General features: G+C 37.0%; 1 protein-coding gene across 3 annotated transcripts in view; it reads left to right on the plus strand.

The window, feature by feature from the left end:
- Positions 1 to 27,234, plus strand: part of LOC145969901 (A disintegrin and metalloproteinase with thrombospondin motifs 7) — a 43,771-nt gene that overhangs the window by 14,646 nt on the left and 1,891 nt on the right. For 2 of the 3 annotated variants that reach the window (XM_083096216.1, XM_083096215.1), the window contains exons 3-16: positions 4,211 to 4,548; positions 20,625 to 20,913; positions 21,966 to 22,285; positions 22,397 to 22,671; positions 22,797 to 22,943; positions 23,067 to 23,217; positions 23,312 to 23,401; positions 23,703 to 24,018; positions 24,392 to 24,519; positions 24,648 to 24,895; positions 25,152 to 25,269; positions 25,428 to 25,690; positions 25,994 to 26,508; positions 26,880 to 27,053. In XM_083096216.1, the coding sequence (XP_082952342.1) occupies positions 4,211 to 4,548; positions 20,625 to 20,913; positions 21,966 to 22,285; positions 22,397 to 22,671; positions 22,797 to 22,943; positions 23,067 to 23,217; positions 23,312 to 23,401; positions 23,703 to 24,018; positions 24,392 to 24,519; positions 24,648 to 24,895; positions 25,152 to 25,269; positions 25,428 to 25,690; positions 25,994 to 26,508; positions 26,880 to 27,053 (3,372 nt within the window). The remainder of the gene's footprint in view (positions 1 to 4,210; positions 4,549 to 20,624; positions 20,914 to 21,965; positions 22,286 to 22,396; positions 22,672 to 22,796; positions 22,944 to 23,066; positions 23,218 to 23,311; positions 23,402 to 23,702; positions 24,019 to 24,391; positions 24,520 to 24,647; positions 24,896 to 25,151; positions 25,270 to 25,427; positions 25,691 to 25,993; positions 26,509 to 26,879; positions 27,054 to 27,234) is intronic. The other variant, XM_083096217.1, reaches the window with a different exon arrangement.

Below are 27,234 nucleotides of genomic sequence, written 5' to 3' on the forward strand. Positions count from 1 at the left end.
ATACTCGTAAAAATTTAGAAATTAAAATAAAAAATAACAAGCTATATATACATTTAGAAACTAAAATAAAAAATAGCAAGCTATATATACGTTTCACAAACGATCTTCAACCGGCGACATCGACATTTCGTATAATTTATTTTTTCTTTCGGGCAAGACAGTTCGTCCTCAGAATACAAGTAAATTTACTCAGCATCACTTACGCCGAATTTTAAATAAATGTCGTGAGTCGAAAGCAGTGTCAAGTTTCGACGTCGTAAAATCAACGATTAGATCGACCAGACCAAGAGCTACGGCGACGATGATTCAAGCCGACGAATACAAGAAATTCGTACTAAAGATACCACGTCTGTCTCGCTGTAACTCGGTTATATTTCCGCGTATCGTAACGACTTTAATGAATTCGATAAGTAGGTATATGCTAATGGGGACAGACGCACGAGAGGGCGAGGAGAGGAGAGAAGGCCCATTCTTGCGGGACTGCCGATGGCCTGCGAGATGGGCCCGGGAGTGAGTCATCTCGAAAGAACTGGTTTCTACCGTAATACCCAGGTATCGCCGATAAAGAATCATTCCGACGCCTAATAACTTTGGCTGCTGCGCCTCCGTGATTCGACCATAACAATCCGTGAAACCATGAAACCGGAATCGCGGTCATATCCGCACCCTTTCCAAGTAGGAAAGCGAAGGCACAATAATAAACTTTCGTTATATTGCAGGTACAAAAATCTTCTGACATAGGTAGAATTTGAAAATAGTTTCTTTCCTAGCGTATAAACTTATATAAATTCTATACACAGATATAATCTTCCCATCTAAATATGAATCTAAATATAAATATACATCTGAGTCTGCATATATGAGTCTATATTTGTACATATTTAACGTACATCAATCTATATTTATGTACGTATACTTGATACTTTATTTTTTCTCAAATTTTGAATTATACAAGAACGGATTACAAGAACGGAACGCGCATGCGTCGATCATACTTCCTTATTGATCGCAGCCACGAGGAGAACAGCGGAAGACGAATGTTTTATCGATTAGATCGTAGCAACGTCAATCTTTGCGTGAACGTGAAGTAAGCCGACGATACTGACGAAGTACAGGACACCGGTTCGGATCAACGGTAGGCGGACAAGCAGTGCAACGATAAATTATGTTATATCGGACATACGAAATGCCCTGCGTATCGGCCGTGCCATCGGCTCCTGAATTATCGCGTCGATCTGTAATACGGGATTTCCATACGCGCGGATTCCCATAAATTTTACAAGAGGGTCGATCTTTCGGCTACCTCTAAATCTGTCAGAATTCTTATGCGCAGCAAAACGGTTTCTTCCCGAGAATCGAGACACCGCACATAAATATAATATACACTGGTTAATCATTTCGATGTTTATAGTATTAAATCAAATAATTACTATCCACAGAATCCTTAACGAAAAGTATATTCTTATTACTCTTTTCTGTACAAGACGCGACCGCCGGAAAGGCAGGTAAGAGTGGCCAATTAATAACTCGCTGCATAAGTCGCGTATAATTACGTTAACCCGGGACAACGTGCATCATCAATTATATGCAATTTAAAGTCGTAGTAGTGGCAACATAGTGTGCTGCATACATATATCCGGTAAAGGAACGGCCGCGATCGTGCGTGCACCGAGACGTTTACAGTAGGTACAGCCTGTATGGGAGGTCCGAGTATCTCCATCCGATATCCCCACCTGCAGTTAACCCCGACCAGCTTGAGAAACGTACCCATTGGTCGCCCCACCATTTTTCATACTTTAATGATAATGGGATAATGATGATTACACCGTTCAACTACCTGTACTAGACGGCACCTCTCTTTCTCTCCCTCCCCCGTCTCTTTCGTCTTGTCCATTTACCTATCTAACCGCCTCCTAGCAATCGCCGTCAAGAAAGCGCGGAAAGCGGATAGATTGATCTCTGTGTCTTGTCAAGGCGACTTAAAGCCTCGCAATTCATCTCGAATTAGCCTGAGAATGGCTTCGAGAGACGCAACAGGATAAAATTTAATATCCATAATTATAAAATGCGACTAACAGAGAGTTATGCATTTTAATAAAATGACCAGCATTAGTTTTTCAAAACGAGATATTAATAGCACACACTGTTTTTTCGCAATGGTTTATACGCAATATCATAGTAAAGTGCATGCAACGCGTAAATGTTTTTGTTCACCTTAATGACTCTGTATCACGAGGCGATATGTCGTAGTCACGGCATGAATATATATCGCATCAGATACTTAAATAAATGTCGACATGTCATAGATATTTTAGACGCTGCCAATAATAAACCGCGTTAGATAAACGATGCTTCGTTGCGACGTATATCAGGCAGATGCCATTATATCGGAAGGTCCGGCTAACGAGGCTGATTGCTGTTTAATATTAATATAGAGGTGAAATTAACCCATAAATGATATGTCATCAAGCTAGAGATCCACCCACTGCGTTCTCGTTCGTGCGTTTCGAGTGCGTAAAACATCGTATGACGTTTCATGGCTTTAGAGCGCGACGGCGAGAAAACCATTAACCGCAGAAACTATTAGGCACAGATTGCCGAGAGCGGTATACGCCAATGACATACACCTACGTTTCAGTCGTAATCTCACGAGGTTTTGCAGAATTACGTAAGACATATGGAAATGTTAAATGTTGTCCCTTTTTCGCCCGCGGTACTTTGCTCTTTAATAAGTCATATCTAATGCTCTTTAATAACTCATATCTAATGTCGTTAAAAATACACGCTTCATTAGATTTTAATTTATTCAATAACTACGCAACAACTGCTGCTTGTGTACGAATACGCGGGGTGATTCTGATTACTATTCATGATCACCCCTTGTGACTTTTACGTATGGAAAAATAATTTTTCTTAATTAATTATAAATTTTTCTAATTATAAATTTTTTTATTTTATTTAAATATATTGTATTTTTATTTTTAAAAATCCTGATGAGTTGAACCTGAATAAATTCCAGACTTCTAGTAGAAAAATGTTAAAAATACAAAACTAGGCGTCTTCCGCAGACGATGCCCGTCGTTGGCATGCAGACGGGTAACAACGCTGTCAAGCGACTCTTATATGAAGACACATTGCCGCAGTTGAATCGCGTCTGCGTCCTCATCAGCGTGCTTTTCTTTTTATTCACCATGAACAGAGGTTAACTACAATTATTCCATTAAGCGTTAGATCATCAACAATAATAGTCAAGAATAGAAACGATCAATCGATAAGATGTGGCCAGTGGTGCTGCACTACCGAAGTGATTTGTCGTGTCGTCTGCTCAAAACACAATTTGACTGTGAAAGTAAACTTTATGCGAATTGGAGATGAAAAATCGAAGATTCGTTGCAAGATATAATTAGTGTAAACGGATATTATTGGGGCTGATGGCAGTCGATCTTTATCACTTATAATTGTAAAGTAACGATCTCTCATTTTTGTGTCGCATAATTTACATGAGAGGCTTAAAATCATTCGTTCTAAAACATTAGCAATGATCTTACCTTCTCGACTCGAAGATTTGTTATCCAAAATGATTTTGTGGAATGAGAGATTAGACCTAGGAAGAAACCTGATCGGTCGATCTATTAGGTCATCTATCTCATCGATGATAGCGGTGGTTAACGAGGGCGTTAATCGAACGTAGTAACTGACGCTCAAGCACATGCTAAATCTATCGTAAATTATTGCACCAGGTTTATGGTGCAATAAATGTAGGGCGTATGTTGCGCTACTGTTGTCACAAGAAGAGAATTAATCGCTTTTCGTTTTCCGATAAACATTTAATGTAGTTAGGCTGCTAAAGTTTCATTACCTCGAAAGATTATTCAATTTTTATGAGTTTGTTTTTTTTTATAATATAATAAACATTACATTTTAATGCCAAACAAAATTAACAGTAAACACTTGATAAATATGGCATATCATTCGACAATAAATCGACTAAAGTTTTGCTACAAAAATAATATTAAATAAAATTTTTGTAAGGCTGAAAAAGCAAATGCACTTTTTATATTTCTTTATGCATTATAATATAAAAATTCAGTTGTTTACTATAAATATTCGGTTATTAAAACACTATAAAAAAATCACGATCGGGATATTATATTTTTTATAATATTAATTTTTCTCACATACAATGGACTATGTATTTCTTTGTTTTCAGGCTTATATACTTTACAGCAACACTTACACGATCACGAGATTGTAATACCACGGAAGGTGAATCACCGAGGCGACTTAATCTCGCATAATGTTACACATCATCATCATCATGAGGACGGACCAATCGTTCATTATCAAGTGACAGTGGCTGGTAACGAGTACCACCTCGAACTGACAGCTACTGATAACTTCATTGGCCGTGCGATGGTTGTGGAAAGGAGGAAGCGGGATTTGCACGTCCGTAGCCCGGCGAAAAGTCACGGCAGCAAATGTCATTATCGGGGATTTATTAAGGGCCATCGGAATTCCCGTGTCGCCCTGTCTGCCTGCGACGGTTTGGTGAGTTACACTTTCGATTTTTTCAAGTGACTGTGTTTGCACCAACTATATTCGCATCACGTTCGCAATTGCTAATCGAGAATCTAAAATTTAAAGCGTCCCGATCTTAATTTAATTATGTGAATGTAATTCAATTTTATAATTCAGTATAAAAGCAAGAAGGAAAATTATAACAAATCGCATAAAGTTAAATTTTATTTTTTAATTTTACTTCCGGCAAAGAGAGAAGCTAATTATGTCTAGATAAATTACGCGAAAATCATTTGCAAGTTCCGTGATGCAACGTGATGCAATGTGTCGAATCACGTTAGAAACTTAAACGGAACGAGCGAAGTTTGAAATGATATAACGTGGCAAGTGCGATTGAATCGTCAGCTGCAATTTGCAGACGGAAGGCAACTTTCCTGTTGCGCTACCGGCGATCTAATGCATTCTCCGTGACTCGGAACCGCACGAAGAGTATAACGAGAGATAAAATCTGCACTGTCGACGACTGTCGAGCATTAACTATCCATATGTAGGAACGAGAATCGAGCGCGAGGGTCCTGTTGGTTAAATTATGAACTGTCGGATATGCACGCGGTGCAATCAGCATTGTATGTATATCTGCTTGGTTATGCTTGCGTCGGCGACCAGACACAAACTTTCGGATACAACTCAGTTCAACGAAATCTCTTTGTCCATGAAATAGAAAGAGAAAGACCCACACACGTTTGTGGGACTAAATGAATGACAACCAATATATCAAGCAAATAATCAGCGTTATCTTACTTGCAAGCGATCGCAAGACTCATGGTGTATCGCCCTTAAACCAACAACATACAAAACATGTTTTAGCTCGTTAGGCCTTTTCTCTACGGTGATTTGAAATCAATCATATTATACGCGCTTGTCTGCCATGCCATATGACAGCAAATCTGTAGCGAGTCGCAGCGAGTTGCTGCGACGGTAAGACAGCAAGAAAAGAAAATACATCTCGTGTCCTGCGGCCTTTAACTCACCGATGAAAGCAACAAGAGTGTGTCGTTTTTTTCCCTGCGCTTAAAAATCAGTTTATCGTGCAGATTAATTAATGGATCCGGTCGACAACTCACGGCCAACAGCTCGAAATCAGGTCGAATACTCTGATTGTATAGCATACGAGCCAATTTTTCAGGGGTGATTTATTGCGTATCTGAAATGCACTTCTTTTACGAATATCGCGACGAAGCAAACCGAAACTGTCAATGATAATTCAATCGGATAAGAGCAGCTCACTCGCGACAAACTTTTTTTCAAAAATTGTTCGCCGGTAGTGCTATTTGTTACTAGAAACCGATGAATTAAAATGTATTTACTTATAAAAAAAAAAGATAAAACCCACGCCAAGTACATTAAAAAGTATCCATACTTATGTATGCAACAAAAGTTAAAATACAAAAATTTAAGAAGTTTGTATATTAAATCTACTTGTGCCCTGTGCACACAAATAAGTTTCAACGAAAAACTTATTTTCTCGTTGAACTTACGCACTATCATCCGCGTTTAGCTCTTATGGCCTTTAAATTTAAGTTTATGTTTAAATCTACTACTTATTTTATATTTTGCGTTTTTTATCATAAAATAAGAATTTGTCATTCATCGATCGATGCATAACAGCGGAGTTTACTACGTAGACTAGATTGATCCAACCTTAATACGATGTTATAATGCCTTTGCACGGCATTCTTGAAATTAATATTAAGATGAACCATTCACGGAGCATAAAAATAAACGCGCAATATTTTTTGTACGACATTTCCGAACTCGGATGCACGACATTTTGCACAGCATTCCCGAAGCAAATAATTATTCACGGTATGATAAAAATAAACAAACGACGGCATTCTCGAACCAATTAAAGCGTTGAAGTGCGGATATCGATCAGAAACGTTAAAAATCGTTTGGATTCTTAAGGATAAATCTTCCAGGTATTGAACCCTCTATTAACATTAAAATACATTCACTTAGTGAAATAGTTTCATCAGGCGAAAATCCGATGCAATATAAATATACTTCCGAAAAACGATTACCGATCACCATCAATACACTTCGTTACAAATTACTTCCTTAATTAAAATAAACATTTTTTAATTAAATTACAAAATATATTTATATTATATATATATATATATATATATATATATATATATGAATTTTAAAATTAATTAATTGTACAAGCTAATAATTATTCGTGACTGTCACATTTCAAAGAAGGACGAATCGTTTGAGCCTGTCGGCTCGAACTTATTATTTTTTCATTGCGAATGTTATAGCACGAATACATAAAAAAATGCTAAGATGCGAACCTGAGTTAAAATTTTGTCTCTGTTTTTAATTTTATTTTTTTATATTTATTGATTTTGAAGAATTTTAATAAATTTCATTTATATAAGAATTATATTTTATATTGAGTTACTATACATAGTATTTCAAAGAGGCAGTAAATAATTCCATTTAGAGGTTTAAAAGAGGAGCTTTTAGTAAAATACATTAAATTATAGACCAAATAATATTTCAAAATAGAATAATTTGCTTAAATTATCAAAATAGATATTAGATCGAATATTGAGATCAAAAATAGGAGAAAAATATCGACTCGGGCAATGTAATACTCAGAATACATTAAATAGAATGTAATAATTCATCATTTTATAGCTCATAAAATTCATTTTCTTTGAAGTTTCTCCTTGGCGATATGACGCTTTTTAAATAAGATATACGCTCTTCATATGCGGTGCATGTTTCTAAAACACTTGAGATGTACGGAAGTGGTGTGTCGGCTATAACGAAGATTATACTGTTGTGAAAGTTGAAAATTTTCCGGAAACTGGGCGCAAAACAACGCACATTTTCTCGTCGGGCTGCCGCCACAACCCTTTTATCATCATCTTGAACTGAAATTTATGTGTATTAGTCTACGCGCCATAATTGTGCAGACTCCCGCGCCAACCGCGCGAGCCACAAGAAGAGGAAACATTTGCGCAAAGTTTCCCTCGCGTGAACATAAAATCGTGGTAACGGCACATAAACGGGCGGATGGAGGAATGCGAAGATGGGAAAGAGAATCCATTGGAACATAGTACATGGAGAAACAGAGAATGTATAGGAGCTTGTGAGCAAGCATCAGAGCAATTTGCTCGCAGCTTCCAGATAATGATTTAATTTGCCACGGCTTGGCAGATTTATGACGGCGCACCTAGTCGTTGTCCGCGTACGCATTATAAATTGCACACGCGTTTAAGATTGCTCCAACATCGATACTAATTTTAAATGTCCCATCGGCCCGGCAGCGCGAACCCTAGCAGAGTTCGTCTTATGGACGCCCGGTTCTCACGCAATACCGTGTAATTGCTCAATTTTCTGCAGGAACCTGGCGGAACTGCATATCTCGGCCGCAGTAATCGATCCTACCGTGGATATTATAAAGACACGAAATTTCGTGAAATCGTGGCGCTTCGCAATAACGCCACAAGGTAGATCTGCATCGAGCAGGTTCAAGTCAAGGTACTTGTATGCCGCAGGCAATATGGTAAATTCACTTTCCTACGCTAAAAATACTGAAAGTAGACACTGAACAAATTAACTCGATTTTTTTCTCCATTTAAAACAGAGAGAGAGAGACAGAGAAATTTTACGATAAAGTTAGAATATACAACATAGCCATTACGACGAAAATATGATGAATGCCAACAAAAATTAGCCTAAATTTTTGAGCAATAATAAATGTTTATATTGTCATCGATAATAAAACAGCTGATTTCGACACATACAGTTGCTTGATACATGCAACTCTGTTTACCAAGGTCTTACATAGTGTACCTATCTCTCACAGGTGATACTCGTTTTTATTGGCCATAAAATCTGCAGCACAAAGGCACGCGAGTATGCTCCCGTATGAGAGAAGGTGATTTCGACGCGTAATCGCTATAAAACTCGAGTCTACTCGTGCCACTTACGCTCGGTTTACGCGAGACTTAAAGTCCTATTTAGCAGCGGATCATATAAGCCGCGTTGACTTTAAACGATTAAATATTTTTTAACTTTTAAAATTGAGATTAAATCGTTGACTTTAGAACCAATTCTTATATTCAATATTAATTATAGCGATTAACGAACAACTTTAACTTTCCACCCTAAGTTCTTAAGTCATTTTACGGCTAGATAAAATTATCTCTGCAGAAATAAAGAATTAATGTAAAATGTTACATTGAAAAAATTGAATCATTTTTTACATATATGTCATCAACCTAAATTATATTTTAATACTATTATTAATATTTATTAATAATAGCATATTTTAATGCTATTATTAATACTTGAAATTTATTATGAGTCAAAATTATAAGCGCAAACATATTGATGAGAACACGATTAATTTAAAATTCTTAAAAGAGAGATGCGCACACACACACACATAAAATTCACGTTAAATGTAAAATCATACTTCATGTATTTATAATATCGAACTATTTAATTCTCAAATTTTCAAATTACTATGTTGTAAATGATGATGTGCTATTTGCACAGCAAATTTTTGTTTCGCTGCTGCTAATTATAGGACGTATAATACCTACTCGCCGATGCAACACTGCGAGCAATTTTCGTAATTGGTGATGATCTGCTCGGATCATGTATATCATCTGCTTTACGGATCTACGAGTATTTGCACGTGGCATAAACGAAACAATCGTCTCAACTCTCGTGGTGTTGTATTACTACGTTTGCACGCGTGTGCGTATGTACATATGTATGCACTCGAGAGGCCAAATGTAATTGGCGCCGATACATAATGTTCAGTAATTTCAGGTTTGTCTGATAATGGCCTTATCCCTTGGGTTAATCCCCCGATACAATCTCCACTTTGGTTGCGTAACGCTGAGTTAGAATTGAATCTAACACTGGTCATCCCTTCGTTGCTCTAAATATTGATTGCATATTGAAGTTTGATCAGAAGATCTCAAATCATATCTTATTCTTTTTATTTCGAAAGATTAAATGATCTTTTATTTCATTTTTGCTAATTAGTAAATTAAATTTATCGCTTTATAATATTTATATACATATCTGATGTGATATCTCTCTTAATTAAATTTAAAATTGTCTAAAAAAATAATTAAATTCTCTTTCTTTTAGATTAAGCTTTATTATTTTAACATTATATATGTATATTAACACAAGCAAGAAAGAGAAAGAGAGAGAGAGCAAAATTGAAATTTTATTTAAATTTGCGTTGAGTTCAAAATTTATAGTCTGATACCCTTGTTATCTGCAGAGCAATCGCTCTCGTGGTATCTCGTGGTATCGTATACTACGTTTCCCTTCCTATCGAAACGAGTGAAACGTGTATCGTAATTAATTTTACCCTCTGCCCTAAGTCAGTCTTTTATCACAATCGCGAATATCGCCATCGTCTCGCGAACTACAGTTTAAATTGTTTTTCACACGGAAATTTTATCGGGTACAATCGAGCTTTCTTTTCAACGATGAACAAGGATTCTGGTCTAAATGGGATAAACGGGGCGGATTTTACCCTCGTAACGTTTCAAAAAACGGATTCCTTAACTCGCTTATCTGCAAGTGCACGAACGCTTTATCGGCGCGAGAACGTGAGGTAGTATCATTGGACGAGTATCAAAGCCGAGATGTGTCTATTAAATTCCTAAGAATGATCGCGAGAGCCGATAAGATCGAGTCACGATGACTGCAAAAATGCACCATCTAGACATGCATCTTATATCGTATGACTCTTCTTGAACAAGCAGCATTTATCTAGATACGTATATCATTAGCATTATTCCACCTGAACGAAGGAAACGATCACTTCTTGCGCAATTAGTTTCATCATAAATCAACATATCGCAAACGAATCTAACAATGGCATCGCATTTTATATTTCGATTAATCGTGCGCAAGATTTACAATTGCTACTGTCATTGGATCTCGACAAGTATATCTTTCGCAATATTTTTTTTAGATATTTATTAAACGCTAGCTATGACTTGGAATTATGTTCTATATAACATTATTACGCATTATTTTATAATATTCTTTAAAATATTTAAAAAATATTATAAAATATTCCTAATAAGTAATTTAAACTTTATTTTCAGTCATAATAATATTCGCAGAGAAAATTTAATTGAAGAAATTTGATTTCTTTTTTGTTTTGACATTTTTTAATTTTTAATTTTAATATTTATTTTTATAACATTAAATTTAAGTTTAAAAAATCTCAAAATTTTTATTTTTAAATAATTTTGAAATTATGCTGTAATTAAAATTTCCATAAAGCAAAGACGAATTTTAAAATTCTTCAGAAATATACTTTTAATATAAATATTTTGCGACATATGTATATGATCACACGAATCGTGATTAATCGACTATATCGACTAATGTTATGTATTTAGAAATATTTTCTGTTAATGAGCAAATATTTTTCGTTTATTATACAAAATAAATCATGACACGTATAACTGCAATTTTACTCCATCAATAAGATCATTGACAAAAAAATTAAAAATTATATATATAATTAAATTTAAATAATATAAACATCGAAATATATTTATATAATATTTATAGAAAGTAAGTATAAAAGTAATATTTAAGAAAGTAATATTTTTAATTCGTTAATCAATAATTAATTAAAAGTCTTTAAAAAATTCAAACCGTTCGAAAAATGTCATACCTTCGAAGACAATATGTGTGTGACACGCTATATTATACGTATATTGATTAAATTGTTATTTTTAAGTTATATGTTATTCATATAAAAATAAAATTAATTAATAAAAATGAAATTATTAATATTTAGAAAATCTGTTATATATTTATTATAATATATCAAAATTATACATCAAAATATTTATTATAATATATCTTTGCAGTAAAAAGGTGCAATCAATAACATATTTCATAAGGATCGCGTCAAATTTGGTCTACCTAAATTTTTCGTATTTCTTTCTTTCAGAAAATGCACAAATATTTTAGAAGGAGATTTTTTATTATACTCATTTTCATCTTAGAACGTGAAACAATATTTATAAATCTCTTCGTTTTTTTAATTGCAAATTTTAAAAAATCTTATTTTGAACTTGTTTTTATATTGTTACGTAATATTTCTATCGTAAACGTTAGTATATACTTTTATAATGTTTTTTGAACTTATTTTATTTGGAATAATAAAAAAATGACTGCATTTCACTTTTCCGCACTTTCTATTCGCGCCAATTCCCAAGTTGTAACTGTATAAAAAAAAAAGAATCGTTGAAAATAATTGTTATTGCGAAGCACAGCGACACAGCCTGGGGCAAGAAATATCGGCTCCTGCCGCGCATTACTCACGATCCGCTGAGACCGAGTTCGAAACAACTCCTTGAAGACTGTCCCGATGAATTATTCCGCGGTTACCCAGAAGCGTCCCAATGGACGAGGAATTGAAATACAAGCGGTATCGCGAAAACATTACAAATTCAGTCTTTAGCGACGCTGTTTTCCGCACGAATTTATCAACTAACGCTGCATGTGATATAATTGAATCGACGAAGAAGCTATACATTAATTTTTGGGAGCTTATTTTATAAGAGAATTATTGCAGAAAGAAATATTTCAGCCAATTTCCCTTACTTACAAATGGTATTCTATCGCCTGCATAGAGATATCCTACACAATAATGGATCGCCACCCGTTGCCGCATTTGGCAAGACGGTCACTATATCAGCAACAGTAACAGCTATCGTGTCAATAATTCGTGCGGTGGTAATATATCGCCGTCATATATCTTCTTTACAACCGACATGGACGCAACATGTGCACCATGAGTATAAACGGTCAATGTGACCCCTCTCATTATCGGTATCGCGCTTTAATTTATCAGTTTGCTGCACTCTGAAAATATTATATGTACGTATCGATTTATCGGATAAATTTGGTAGGCTCGAATCGTCGTCTCATCAAACCAAAACAATTTTCTGCCCGTTCGTCATTCTAACAGACGGCTATTAATGTCGGCAATTAATATATATATATATATATATATATATATATATATATATATATATATATATGTATGTATCGTTTCATCGGAACCGATAGTAATCAGTACGTTCATTTGATTTATCATAAATCCCATCTAAACTAAAGGCGTTGATGCTCAATACGAAAAAGTAAAATATCATCGGCGCGAGCTACGACACGTAGAAGTGGAACCCGAGACACAAAAGGGGACGATATAAATCAATAGGTCAATTAATTCCGCTTTCGCAACAAAGAGCGATTTGTCACCGCGAACCAAGCAAAAAATGAGAATGATCGTTATTGCGGCGCCAATGACAGGCGGCTGGGAGAGATATCGGCTTTAGCGCGGCATTATTCACTATATGTACAATATATGTGACGAGAGGCCCGCCATGCCAAGCGAATATACCACGGCCGCTGGCCGTTTTCTCACACACGAGTATATCCCGTGGAATGGAAAATTGAAATACGATTGGAGCCTCGGTAAAAGAAAAAAAAAGAATCATGGCCGCGAGTCCAACATAATACGTAATACCATAAACCGCGGCAAATATTTACGACTATTGCTCCTGCTATCTGCTCCGGTAGCGAAAGTTTAGAAGGCGTCAATATGGTACCACGCAAGAGCATGTGCAGGCAATTCGAATCAATGTGCTCGACAGTAGGGGAACAGGTTCCAGACTCTATGCGCGACGCGTACAAGCACGTATACACGGTTAACATATAATTACTGGTAATAGGTAATCAACGGTGAGTTGCTCCTCTCCATCCAATTAATGCATATCTATTCCCCTGGATCTAAGCAGGACGATGGGTGGTCCTTATTGCTTTCGACAATTAGGACTTAATGGCGTACTTTACTTTTGTGCCTTTTGGCGAGAAAAAATGATAAAGCAATTAAGATCGTGGACATTTTATCAAAAGAATATATATTCCGCAATATTTGTAGATAACATCTCGTAGACTTAAGAAACCCGGTGTAAGGAGCCGGTAAGAAGCTCGATCTCGTGATAAATGGTGCAACCACTTTGTGAACACGCTTCCCGAATATATGAAAGCTGAACGAACTTTCGGTATAATTCAACTTCGTTCCAGTATCCTCGCAGCCTATCGATCGCAACATCTTTTAAGTATAAGATAAGATAGAAAAGAGTTAATACATATCGAATCGCGCAAAACATTCGATCATTTTCTACGATCAATGCTTTAATCAGAGTGCATTAAGACGAAGTTACTCGACTTCGTGAATCGATTGAGTATTTTATGATGCCATTAACGCATATATATATATATATATATATATATATATATATATGCGTTATATGTATATATATACATATATATATAAGCTTGCCTAACTCTCCCTACAACCAGATTTCGCCAAAATGCACATACATTATTAATTGTTGAGGATTATGGGTGGTGCAGTCGCCGCGCGCGGGCGCTTTTTTTTAGTCAACATCTTCAATCTGTCCCCCATGAAAAACCAGAACCAGTACACAAGCACACATAAGCACACACACACACACACACACACACACACACACACACACATATATATATATATATATGCGGTAACCATCATTATGCACCACCTACGCGGGAAATCCGGGACGACTATTCTAATGAAAGTATAAATCATGTTTCTCCGCAGGAAGCATTTATCGTCATCGGAATCATAGTCTTTCTCTCCAACCGAATTCTTTTTCTTGCCTCTCGAGCCGGACATCCGGTTTCATCTTCGATCTGCCAAAGAACATGATACTTAGTCTCTCGACTCAGTCATCTGGAAAATCCGTTACCATGTTTCTCGTGATAAAATGTCGGATTGGCATCAAACGTACAACGAAGACATTATTGCGCATTACTTAGTACACCCTGCACGTTCATAATCTGGGATAATGCTTTAAAGCCGACAGAATCACATATCTCGAAAAGCTTAATCCCGTCAAATTGAGCGATACAAAACGCTACGTGTCGCAATAATCACGAGATCACGACGCGCTATCCCCGCATCTACCCTCGCATCCCTCATAAAACAGCAATTGACGTGTATGGCTATTAGTACGGCTAAACTATTACACAGTGTATCGTATATCCTGTTTAAAATATTCTCGTGGAAAAATCATCACCCTCGTCATCGTGGAATTTTCACGGTATAAAATACAAGCGAGATGGGGAAATACATATGGAGAAAGAATGAAAACAAAATTCCGTCTTCATAAAGAAAATATTTTTCTTGAGTCCGTTAATCTTGTGATTTTTACCTTGGAAGAGATTCCAGACATATTAACGGAACATAAAGTGTCTCTCGAGATGGAAGAAATTGCTGAGAACAGTGATTGAAGGAATCATCTAAAAGAGAAGAATCATGTGTGGCTCTGTCAGGTATAATCTCGTTGCTGGCTTCGTATTCTCGATTCAACCTTGCTCGTCTCTCCCGCGGTATTATGGTGTTGTGACAGCAGAACACACCCATGATAGCTTATGCGTCTTTCGCATTCAACCATCGATTGAACAAAGATAACTCGCTGGATAAAAAGTCTGATGTCATTGGCGATCTCTCGTACGTGATTGCCGCGTGCATAACTCGTTACATGGTCGTAATGGTTGCAATTGACATTTACAATAATTTATCGGCGCGTTATTAAATTCCCTGTTGCGGCAGGAGGGCATAATCCCGGTACTAACAAGGTGCATATTAAGCAAGCGCCGCGTATAACCGCGTCGTTTACGTGGAATCGTTTGAATTTCTGAAATCGATGCCAAAGCCCGTATAAAGTGCACTTTCCGGAATTAATTGCTATTTACGAAATAAACTCAAATGCCCGAGATGTGCATTGCAACCGAATAAATTAAATAGCGTGTAATTGAATTGAAATTTCTGTCATAATATTCGGACTCAATCTACATGCAGACACGCAACGTTGCGTTTAAAAGGAATGTTCCAATTCGCTGGCATGGAATATCGTAATCAAGTATTAGCAAATTTTGCATTCACTAACAATGGAAATTTTTATATCTCGAATGCGAATGTAAATGCCAATTATCGGTGCCATAATTGAAATGTATCATAAAACGAATAAACTTAGCGAAGCGCAATGTATTCATATTTCCATAAATCGATGAAACAAAATTTTTGCTGTTACGATATTTGCGTAATACAATACTCAAAGAAAATTTGTAAACAATTAAATTTTACTATTTAAATGATATCTTACTATTTAAATGATATCTGCTATTTAAATGATATTTTACTATCTGCTATTTAAATGATACTTTAATAATAAATATTAGAAACAAAAATATAGATTTGTAAAAAAGACATTCGCGCTTTATAATTGATCATATAAATTTATTATATAAATTTGTTTTTATTTAATATACGAAATACGATATTTTACTCTATTCTATGCAACTTGTCAGAGATTATAAAAATTTAATTATTAAATTTGGTGCGCATTCAAGGTACAAAATTATTATCAACACCACGAATTATAATTAACCGCCGCTAATTCAGGCACCGAGATCAAGCATTTTCGCGGATTTCGATAATTAATTTCCCTCGGCGATCACTGCGATTAACGGTAGTGCGATAATCAACGGACCTCCGTAATAGCGGCAGATCGTATCGGCTTTGCCAACCAGGCAATTCTAATCGTCTTTTACGGCTGTCAGCAGCGGTCGAGTCGTGCGACAAGCGCGGTAGATTATTCACGTGTGCGCAACAATCGCCAACGGGGGAGCCAATGCGTGCTTAGACATAGGTGCAAATATGCATCATAAAAGCGGGGCCGTAGGCTTCGTCGATCGCTAAACATGAGTGTCGGCGTGTCTCGATGTTGCGACCGCCCATCGGTATTTCCCGTTGGTCGCTCAATAATAATTTATGCATACACAACGGCAGCGTATGTCCAGTTTGTGGGGTAAGATCGCCTTGACGATGATCGGTAAACCAAGTAACGTAACAAACGACGCCACGAGATATGTACGACGGGGTACATACATGACTATGATCACGATCGACGATGGTCCCGCGTGCGATTTTATACCGATCGAATTCGCTTTGTTGGACTCTTTCAAGACCGCACAATGGCCGCGTTAACGCGTGGACGGAACTTTTCGCGCGCAGTAGATTTTTCTTCATATGCGCAGCACGACCACCATGCACGACCACCTCCTACCCGCGGATCGGCATTTGTGCAATCGTCACGATCGATTGCGTCGCCGATGGAGTGCGGGTGTGCGTCGCACGATTAGCAGCGAACTGGCTCGCGGTAATTTATGTCAATCGTTTGCAACGAGTTGCGCGCCAATTAATGATTTAATCCGCGATCCGGTCGTATCGGAGAGTACATATATATATATGTGAAGCGGCTTTATAATATTTTATGTAATTATAACGATGCATAATTGATCGGCGCACTTTACAAATCGGAAGCTACTTTTGACAAGTCTGATATGCTTCGTTAATTCTATTCTGAAAAAGAAATGGCGAATTTATAGTACTGTTTCTCTCGATTCTGCGTGTCCACGGCAATTAGAAAAGGCGCAATAGATACGAACGCGGGACAGTTCTATTGCAGCACACTGTTGCAATAGAAATTCCTCCTCCGCCGAGGACGCGACTGTAACATAAACTATCGTAAATTATCGGTCGATATGCGGAATTAATCGAATCCCGCAAATATACGATACATGTCGCATATATTCTCCGTTGGCCCATACAATACGGTTCAATTAAAAGAAACGTTTGAACAGCTTCCTGGTAAATGTCATGTTACTATAAAGATATATTTATTTGTCGCGATTAGAATCGTATTCAACTAGGATAGTGAATTCTCAGATACTAATACCAAAGAATGTGCAATAGATCGTAACACACAATCGATAACATTCTTATATATATCCTGAAACATCCAATTTGCGAAAGCATGAAAGCTAATCAATTTAGTTATGTATTAAAGATAATTATTCGAAAATATTTAAATATTATTACTTTATTATTTTTTCGCATATTAATTTTTAGAGAAGAGTGAAATTCTTAGTTTGACTTATTCACTATAGATGAATTATGAGATATATTTTCGATAATTTGAATTTTTGCAGAGAGAACCGTTTTGACAATTACATAAAATATTCCGAATGCAAAATCCGATAGCGGATAGAAGTTGTAGTTATTAAATTAAATTTATCAATTGACAGATATTGACAAATCGGAGATCTTCTCAACTAAAGAATGAAATATTGCATGGGTGCAACTAACATATGCGCCATAACTTTCAATTATTTTATTTCAGCTAAGAGCACACGGTTCGATCTACGTTCTATGTTATATTTATCAATGTTCGAACATGCACTCTGTATTTTCAATAAATAAATCCCGGAAAAAGAATCATTCGCAATTGTTAATCTTTTGTAAAATAAATTTTTTAAAAATAAAATAAAATAAATTTCTCTTCAAGTATATCCGGAATAATGAACAATTGCAATTATGTCGTTCAACCTAATAATAATAATGAAATATATTTATAATGTTCATTCGTTTTTTAAAATTTCCTTGAATAGCAAAAGAGTTAACAAAATTGACAACAAAATGTCCTGTCCATCGTCATCGTCAAAGCCATCGCGATAACAAATCACTTCTTATATAGCCGATCAAAGTTTGTGAGCATATAAAAGAAGAAGAGAGAGAGAGAGAGAGAAAGATGCAAAATAAAACGAAGATGACGCGACAAAGGGAAAGAAGATGAAGGAGAAGCGGAGGAGGCAAGAACGCCATGAGGACCCATGCCGAGCCGAGTCACGACCGGATCTTTTTCGCTTTGAGATCCTTCGACGACGAGGCTTCGCTTCTTCTTCTTCTTCTTCTTCTTCCTCTTCGCCTTTGTGAGACTGGCGCCGTGATTTTTCACGGTCTGCGTCGAGGGCTAATCGAAATAGCGAGCGCCACCTCGGTCCGGCTATATTTAGCCCTTTTACCGCCTCTCTCGCTCCGCTTCACTGATCGTTTTATTTCGCCGAGACACGGGAATATCTGCCTCGTGACACCAATGATGATGATATGGCACAAACAATCCAGATCAAGTATTAATATATACGAAATTTGATTCGATTAATACAGATAAAATTTCTAATAACCAAAAAAGTAAAAATATAAAAATGTAAAAATGGTTTAAATGATACAAATCAAATAAGAAGCAAAAGAAGGCTAAGCAAAAAACGCAGGTAATGGTGATAGTAATAATATATTATGATAGAAACTTTATAAAGTTGTTCCACTTACATACAATAAGAGGCGCAAAAATATATGTTTAAAGTGTGCTGTCGATGACGTTTTCGATCCTGCTCTAGATCCTTTTCAGTCAAATAAAATTTTAAATAATATTATTTGACTTTGTGAAAAGGACCCAGAGTAGGGTCGAAACGTCGTCGACAGTACATTTTAAATATATATTTTTGCGTTTCTTATTGTATGTAAGATAAATAATTTTACAAAATTTCTATCATAATATATTATTAACATCACGCATTATTACCTGCGTTTTTGGTTTCTAGCCTTCTTTTGCTTCTTATTTGATTTCTAACAATGTTTATGATGCTATTATGTATTATATCTTCAACATTACCGTATCATGGAATTAAGAAATTTATTTTTATAATATATTGTAGATATAAAAAAAATTTTGTTTAATATTTAGTACTGACTCTTACAAGGTACAAAAAAAGCGAAATAAGCGAACTAATATATACATATATAAAGAGAGAGACAAAGAGAGGAAAAAGTTCGTTTTATATATATCTTTTGTAATTATATGAAAACTTTGCATTATTTTAAAAGTTAGCCGGGATATGCGAATCTCGCTCCAACTTTTAAATCTTCCTTAATTTCGAAACCGTCTTCTCCTTTTTTCTTTTTATACCGATCACACGAACCTTCGAAATACTTGTTCCATGACGCTTGGCGCGCCGTCGGAGGTCCGAGCTCTAACACCTTTAGAACAAGAAATAGAATAATGCCAACCGATGTTGATCATGCTACAGATTAGCACGCCCGCAGCTACGCTACGGCATTAATCACCCGTGGCCACTGACAAGTCTCGCCGTTTCCTGTCAGATAGCGATTGATGGCTAAAATAATGAGCGGCAAGTTCCAATAAGTTTTACATTAACGTCTCTCTGTTCTCGCGATACCGAGCGATATCGAACGGTGTCCTTTCCACGTTGGAGCTGCGCTTACATTTCATGGGAACTAAGCATAATATATACTTGGCAACGTACGCTGATATAAACCAACTCGGTAGAAACTCAATTTCCAAGTGCTTAAGAAGAGAAGCATACTTATATAATATTAATATCTAGTTGCTACCTTGCGCTGAATACGCACTATCTCCAGTCCAGTAGCGCTTCGCTTTCATAACTTCGTTTATGATCTCGTATATCGTATTAATATTTTCGCATATCGTCGCCGTTGGGATGATATTCGCGCAAAATTGCGAAGAGATACGCCTCCGCAAGTTCTCTATTATTTCTCGTGCCCGTCAATCTTGACTGTGCCCACACTGAAGCTCACGATTTCATTTTAATTACAAGCGTAAATGTAATTACACGCTAAATCAATAATAATATTAATAATAATAATAATAATAATAATGTATATAAAATATGATATATAAAATTGCTGAAATACACACGATACTTAGATCTTGTACGATAATCAGTTTCATGCTGTAATAACGATGATTGATGTACTATAAATTTTCCAAATACATTTATATAAAGTTTCGATACTAAGCGCGCGCTTGATTATGCAAAAATAATACTTAATGACGAAATAACACGCGCGAAATTTAAAAATACCGAGACGCAGCTCGCTGAAGGGTTAACAAGTTTTTCAGGATGACATACGCGCCACTTTCGAGCTAAACGGCCCATTCGTATACGGCATCGCCGGGAGACGTCACGACGAGAATCTCGGCCGGTGTACACCGGTCTCTGTGTGTCTGAGTAACATGAGACCCGGTTTTGTGTTTCAGGCGGGTATGCTGCGCGGCGACCACGGCGAGTTCTGGCTGGAACCAGTCGCCGTGTCCCTGGAAGAAAAACGCGGCACGTCGTCGGCCGACGAAATGACGACCGACGATTTAGGCGCCGGTGCCCGCTCGTCGGTCTGTAAAGGCCCCACGGCCCCCGGGGGCCGGCCTCACCTCGTCTTTCGGCGCTCGGCCGAGCAGCAGCAACAGCAGATCGAGATCGGCGCTGGCGGCCGCAGCAGGCGACGGCGCAAAAAGAAGAGGAAACAGGAGAGAAACTGCGGCACCCGCGGTGAGAACAGACACCTTCTTCTTGTTCCTATTTCGACTTTCGCCCGCGCGTCCTACAACCGCACGCTCCCCCGCACGCATCGCCGTCCTACACCTCTCGTCCTCTCGCCCTCTCCTGTAATATGTATCGCATGTATTTATGTGTCTGCACGTATAATGTAATTGGACGCACCGTGGTACGGAACGTGGGCGTGTCATCGACGCCTTGTCTCTCCTTTATTTTTCGCCGACGATAATATCCGAGCAGGAAGAAGGATAGGGTGGGCGAGAGAAAGAGTATAGTCTTGCGCGCAGGAATATTGAAATATATAATAGTAATAGAGAGGATTATAATGATCCTAAAACTAATTTCTAATCGAAACTAATCTCTCATTCGACTGCACAATAATACTAGTTTTATAGTAGCTCCGCAATTTAATAACTTGTAAGAGTTTCTGCATATATGTGTAACATAATGTGTAAAGTAGCGAAAGCATCGATAATCGATTTGTTTACGATTTGTGAATAATATTGCGAAACGAGTTGATTAACCCGACCTAATTCGCCTGAATCGTACGAATTCCGAAATTACTGGCTCGTAGTCTTTGGCACAATTTCAAGATACGATCTAGCCACCCGTTTTGACGTTCCCGCATTTCAGCGGATGAAACGTGCACGAGCGCGCCGATATAGAGAACTAAGATCGCTCGGTTGATACGTTCCTTTATATAGTGAAGCGCACGAGGGGATAATCCAATTCGATGCAAACCCATAATTAACTACAATGAGTATTCATTTCGGCAGGCTTGCCGATCTATCGAATGGACCAAATGAAATCTTAATTGCAGCCCTACAATCTGCCAATTTGCATAAATCAGCCGTGTTAAAGCGCTCCACAGAGTAGAAGCTACTATCTATTTCGATCGATTGACAAGAATTGCGCGTATACTTTAGCACTTTTTGCAACGTTTAAAATCGTTGACTCCGCAACAAATAAATTGACGGTAAAAGCACAGACTAAAAAGAAAGATTAGCAACTACATTGATCATGACAGCACGTGAAATATCCGACAGAACCGCGTCGATTGACAGAGACGCGGCTCGAATGGCAAACTCAACCAGGCCTCGTCCAAGTTCAAGGCCGCGGGCGAAGGAAACATCATCAAGCAAAACGGTGGCATCGTTCCAAGAGATCGATCAGTACACCGCGTCATGTCGAGGTTCTTGTCGTCGCCGACACGACGATGATGGCTTTTCACCAGGATGGCGATGTGGAAACTTATCTCCTGACAATCATGAACATGGTGTCCGCGCTCTATCTTGATCCCACTATCGGCAATTTCATCAACATCGTAGTGGTCAGAATTATTCTCGTTGAGGAGGAAGACGCAGAGGTACCTACGTTATCCTTCAAATCGCTTTTACTCGTTTTTAATTAGCGCGATATATACATAATGATAGTATTAAGATGGAGCGATTACTCGAAATCAACTATTCTGTCCTAGCAAGGGTTAGATATCGCGATAAACGCGGATAGAACTCTATATAATTTCTGCAAGTGGCAGCAGAAACTAAATCCCGGCGATGATTCGCATCCGAATCATCACGACGTGGCGATTCTAGTGACGAGAGAGGACATTTGTTCGCGTGCAAATACCCCTTGTAGCACTTTGGGAGTGGCTCACGTTGCTGGTATGTGCCAACCGGATCGTAGCTGCAGCGTCAACGAGGATAATGGGATCACGTTGGCGCATACAATCACGCACGAATTGGGACATAAGTAAGCAAGAATGACTGTATCGATATAAAAAGAACATTCAATATTTCTTTATAAAATATGAAATATTAAATTGAACGTTTTAAGATTAATTATATATTAATTTTAAATACCTATCGCATATTTAGTTTTGGAATGTATCACGACACGGAAAAAATCGGCTGTAGCAAACGTGAAGGCGATACTTTACATGTAATGACGCCAACTTTTGAAGTCGACGCTGTTGGAGTAGCTTGGTCCAGATGCTCTAGAAGAGATATTACGAACTTTTTGGAGTAAATAAAATATATCTAAATAAAAAAATCTATTTAACTTCTTTGGGATTTTACAATTTTTATATTTTCTACGCAACAAAAACAAGGAAATATAATATGAATGTGATTTGCCGAATTTTTCAGCCAAGGAAAAGGCGATTGTTTAGAAGATGAACCTGCGGGTAATGACTATGCATATCCGGATTTACCGCCCGGTGCAATGTATAATGCCGAGCATCAATGCCGGTTGCAGTTCGGCGTAAGAGAAGCTTCTGTTTGTTCTCCATTGCAGGAGGTAAATAAAGATCATCGATAATAAATTGCCAATCTGATCTTAACCGGCCCGATATAACCACGATTTAAAGATTTATGACTGTTTATGATTCCAGATTTGCTCGAAACTATGGTGCATCGTAGACGGTTCTTGCACTACTATGCTGCATCCAGCAGCTCCGGGAACACATTGTGGGAAACACATGGTAAATTCAAATTCTCTCAATGATAAAATGTGTTTTTGTAAAATATTTTTGCCATTATTTAAATCACTATTGAGATTTATTTAAGAAGACAAATGAATATTACACTGAAAAAATTGTATTCTCAACTTAAGAATATGCCACTTATCTTTAGAATATATACTAAAATAGGCGCCAAGAGGAGATCCTCTTGGCGCTATATTCTAAAGATAAGTGGCATATTCTTAAGTTGAGAATACAATTTTTTCAGTGTATGAAAATATTAAAGACTCTTTTAAATACATTTTTGCATCGCGCTTTGTAGTGGTGTCAAAATCAGGAATGCGTGCCTATTGTCGATCGACCGCGGCAAATCGATGGCAGTTGGGGCGAATGGGGATCATGGAGCGAGTGTTCGAGAACTTGTGGTGCCGGTGTCTCGATAGTCGAGAGGAAATGCGATCATCCGGAGCCCGCACACGGCGGAAAGTTTTGTATAGGCGAGAGACGTCGTTATAAAATCTGCAACACGCAATCTTGCCCGGAAGGTACACCGAGTTTTCGCGCGGTTCAGTGCAACAACTACGACGGTAAAGAATATAAAGGAAAGAATTATACCTGGCTGCCATATTTCGATCAAAGTAAATAAACTTTTAATTTATTTGATACATGCAATTTTTATCCGCGGTCGCATATGTAATTCCGAAATCGAAATTCTAGATCTTTATGATTTTTCAAAATGTACATTTATCAATATGCATCATGTGCGAATTTTCTCAATTAAATATCTATAAATTATCGATATTAAAATGCACGCATTATATACGAACGATTATATAGAAACGAGAAAACAAAATTATTTTATGTGGTAAAGTAGAATGTAATTATTTAGATTATTCAACATGTATTATAAATTGTAAAACGAATTAGAAATATCTAAATCACGTAATGATTTAAACACGCGAAATATTTATAATGATTTATCACACGAAGTTTGATTTACATCTCATTTAGCGGAGCCTTGCGAGCTTTATTGCACTGATACAGAGGAAAGCGTAATCGTCCCTTGGGGAGAGGCTGCTCTCGACGGTACGCCATGCAATGTTGGTACCAGGGACATGTGTATCGCTGGCATATGCAGAGTCAGTGTTCTTTAAAAAAAATTACTTTCAAAATAGGTCTAAATATTTCAGATATATTTTTAAATTTAGATCTCTCATTTAATGCTTAAAAAAATTTTAAGCATTAAAAAATTAAGATTTTTTTTTAGAAAGTCGGTTGTGATTGGATGGTGGATTCTGATGCTACGGAAGATCGCTGCGGTATTTGTCATGGCGATGGTACTCAATGCGAAACCACCAGTGGTGTTTATGACAAAAATGATGGTCCCGGATACAAGGAAGTCATTGTTATTCCATCCGGTTCGCGAAATATTAAGATCGAGGAGATCGGTAACAGTAAGAATTATATCGGCATCGGCGTGCCGAATTCCGACAAGTATTTCCTCAATGGAAAACGGTGCGTATAACTTAGATCTCAAAATTCTAAACTGTGCGTCAACGTAGGCAGATCGAGAAATTTAAATATAACTGAAATTGCAAAATGAAATTATAATCTTATATCGCGTCGCTTGCTTGCCTAAGTTGTATGTATATTCTTATCAGACAATGTAAAAAGTTATCACAGAGTGATACTATTACATTTTGATGAGCGAAATTTTCGTAATATTAATATGAACGTAATCTTAAACTCTGATGAAATTCTGATTGGACAGGCAGATCACTTTAGCGGGCGAGTACGAAGTCGCCGGGACACCAGCTTTGTATGAACGTGATCGAGATAGAGAGAAGATTAGAATTCCAGGACCTATTAAAGAAGACATTGCAGTCTATGTAATATATTATCTCAATAAAATACATTTGCGGCGCGCAATTTCCGTGATTGAAATTTTTCTATATATATTACATGTCAAATTTGAAATTCGATGATTTAATAAAACAACTTCCGTTTGTTGGCTGTCATTAATATTTATCAAACGTTATTATTTTAGTTAATTTATAGAGGTCACTATCGCAATTTTGGACTACGTTATGAATACACCGTGCCAAAAAAGAAGCCTGATCGAGCTCCAGAATACTCGTGGATATTTTCCGATTGGACTCTTTGTACGGTCACTTGCGGTGGTGGTACTCAAACTTCCCACGCAATCTGTCACGAAAGGAAAAACGGTATCGTTGAGGACTATTTCTGTGACGGCATCGAGAAACCGGAACCAAAGTCGCGCGAATGCAATTCGAATCCATGTCCCGCGAGGTAAACTCTAACTTTGAATCCGATAAAACTATTGTAACAAAATTCGAAGAACTTCGAAGAGAGAGAACATTGTTATCTCATAATAAGAATTTTCGAAACGGTTGAATAAAACTTTATTCAATTTTCGATTGCCATCTTTTCTATATTCTTACTCTATGATGGAGAAATTCTTTCTATTGATTCAACCTTATAAAAAACCATAATTGAAAACGACAATCTAGAGATTTTCTATGTAGGAAATTGTATTTTATTATATAAAAAATATGTGTTGTGTGTGTATAAAAGAATTTTGCAACATTTTAGGTGGTGGGTGGGCCCATGGCAAATGTGTCCTGTTACATGCGGCGAGAGCGCGCTGCGTAAAAGATCAGTAATGTGCGTATTCTCCGGTGACGGTACCGATCGATCAGACTTGGCACTACCCGATCGCGATTGCGATAAAAACATACGACCCGAAGAAGTGGAACCGTGCCCAGATTTACCGCCATGCGGGCCCACCTCGGAGATACCGCTATTCGTGTACGCCGACAACAAGGATATGTCATTCTATAATATCAGTCTGAACGAGCAAGACGGTATTACGATAGTCGACAGCCTCACTACCGAGGAGCCAGAGATTCTCGAGTTCGACAACGTCGTCGACGAGAACCCGGACAATTCCATGTACAACACTAAGTCGAAGTGGACGGTATCGAAGTGGAGTCACTGTTCAAATGGCAAGAGAAGCAGGAAAGTCACATGCTCCGTTCCGGGCGATTGTAATCCGGATAACAAGCCAATCAGCGTCGAGGATTGTTACGGTGGAAAATGGATCACCGGTAAGCTACAGATCGATTGGTACGATATATACAAAGACAGTGTGCGTCTTCTCTTTTAATATACATACGAACAAAATTTTTTCTAATTATAAAATAATTATATAATATTACAACAAATATTTTATTTATTTAAATTTTAAATAAACGAAATTTTTATAACCGAAAGAATATTATAAAATATCTAAAATATATTTGTAGAATTTTCATTAAAAACGTTATTATAATAAAATAACGTGAGAGTTAGTGACATTTCTGAATAATAATAATGAAAGATGACTATTTTAAATTTCATTTATCAGATGCGAATTTCTCAAATTTGTTAAATATTTGTTAAAACGATCTGTAAAGCTGTCTATTAATTGTAATTCTAGGAAATTGGGCAAGTTGCAACGCGAGTTGCCTCGTAAAGTCTGGAATTAAACATAGAGAAGTACAATGTCGTGATCGCGCGACAAACTTGCTATCCGACGATTGCAATTTCGACAGAAGACCGTTTGATACAAAGCGCTGTTATTATCGACGGCAATGCACCAATGAGAAAAATGGTAATTATATCTACATAGTTAAATTTTATTCTCAAAAGTCTTCCGCATGCATTTTCTATAAAATTTTAGTTTTTCATATAGAAAATTGTCGTATCTTCCAAAATTTATAATTTTAATATGCTTTGCTAAAATTTTGATAAAAGACTTTCAAAGAGAAATAGAAAGATATATATATATATAT

Source organism: Camponotus vicinus, unplaced genomic scaffold, assembly GCF_025532165.1.
Source record: "Camponotus vicinus isolate PSW18456_S1 unplaced genomic scaffold, iyCamVici1.0 SCAF_4, whole genome shotgun sequence".
Taxonomy (NCBI): domain Eukaryota; kingdom Metazoa; phylum Arthropoda; class Insecta; order Hymenoptera; family Formicidae; genus Camponotus; species Camponotus vicinus.